The sequence below is a fragment of the Piliocolobus tephrosceles genome, unplaced genomic scaffold (genome assembly GCF_002776525.5).
Source record: "Piliocolobus tephrosceles isolate RC106 unplaced genomic scaffold, ASM277652v3 unscaffolded_24374, whole genome shotgun sequence".
Taxonomy (NCBI): domain Eukaryota; kingdom Metazoa; phylum Chordata; class Mammalia; order Primates; family Cercopithecidae; genus Piliocolobus; species Piliocolobus tephrosceles.
In genome coordinates this window covers 1-1,132 of record NW_022306948.1, presented here as the reverse complement: position 1 = coordinate 1,132, position 1,132 = coordinate 1, and the positions used below count along the sequence as shown (strand labels likewise).

At 42.8% G+C, this 1,132-nt stretch overlaps 1 protein-coding gene across 1 annotated transcript; it reads right to left on the bottom strand.

Annotated features, from left to right (window-relative positions):
• LOC111521136 (ret finger protein-like 4A) lies at window positions 1-1,128 on the bottom strand (the record flags this gene model as incomplete). Its single annotated transcript, XM_026450737.1, has 2 exons — window positions 1-581; window positions 1,068-1,128. Coding segments are annotated over 2 exons (642 nt in total), but the record flags the coding sequence as incomplete, so codon positions are not given.
• Window positions 1,129-1,132: the final 4 nt, after the last annotated feature.

The window sequence follows — 1,132 nt, the reverse complement described above, 5'->3', positions numbered from 1 at the left end:
TTATTTACTTTCCCCAGAATAAATTGAGGCACTGGCACTGGCTGGATTAATCACAGGATGGATACTCAGGAAGATCTGATCCTCTTGAGTTCCACCTTTATGAGCAAAAAATGGACGCAGTGGCTCGGTAACAGGAATTTTGTTGAATGTGTAGATATGGCACCCATCACTAACATTGTAAAAGGAAATGGACCTCATACCTACATCCAGAAAAATCCCCACTCTGCGCAACTGGGGACTCACCCAAAGAGGAGTCATAGGCACACTGCTGGCGGCAAAGACCCTTCCTTTTCTGCAACCCACAGTCAAGAAGCCATGTTCTGAAGAAAGCACAATCTTCCCCTGTCGGTTCACAGATTCCTTACAAATGCCCACATCCCATACTTTGCTGGTGCCCAAGTCCACCTCCCAGTAATGGCGGCCGGAAGTGAAGCGAGGGGCGCCGAGGACGCACAGTGCAGTGTCGAACCTCTCAGGTTGCTCCTTCCTATTCTGGCTGAAATCCCCACTTCGGAAGCACCTCAGGTCTTCAGAAATGATGAGATAGTTGTTGGCTGTGTCCACATCCAAGGTCATATCCACTGTGGAAAGAAGAACCAGCAGTTAAGCAAAGACACACTACAGACTCCCTCTGCCCTTTTACTGCAAACACTTGAATGCATTATTCACTTTTACTTTTATTCTACTTTATTTCCCAAATCAAAATTTCCTGGGGAAACTTGTTTGGCCGCCTGATGAGGTTAAATTTTATCTATAGATTGCATGAATATAATAATTGTAACAAGTCCACCTAGTTCATAGTAGAAATTCCTTTCAAATTCAGCATTTTTTTCATTTAGCACATAAGATACATGAAGAAAGACAGTAGCTTGTTCTCCAAAGTATTGTACAAACTTGCACAGATTCCATGAAAATCTATACTCGAAGGTGAGAACTGCTGTTGTTTGTGAAGCACAGAAGTTTTAGATGCTAGATATCTGCTAATGCCTGTGTTTAATGAAGAAATGTTTGAAAGTCGTTTTCCCAGTGCCTTTTATGGGTTGTGGCAAGTCATATAGATTCCTCACCTTGAAACTTCCTCATCTTTGGGTTCATTGTTAGAATAGATTTCAGCTTGGGCTCTAGTTCCTTG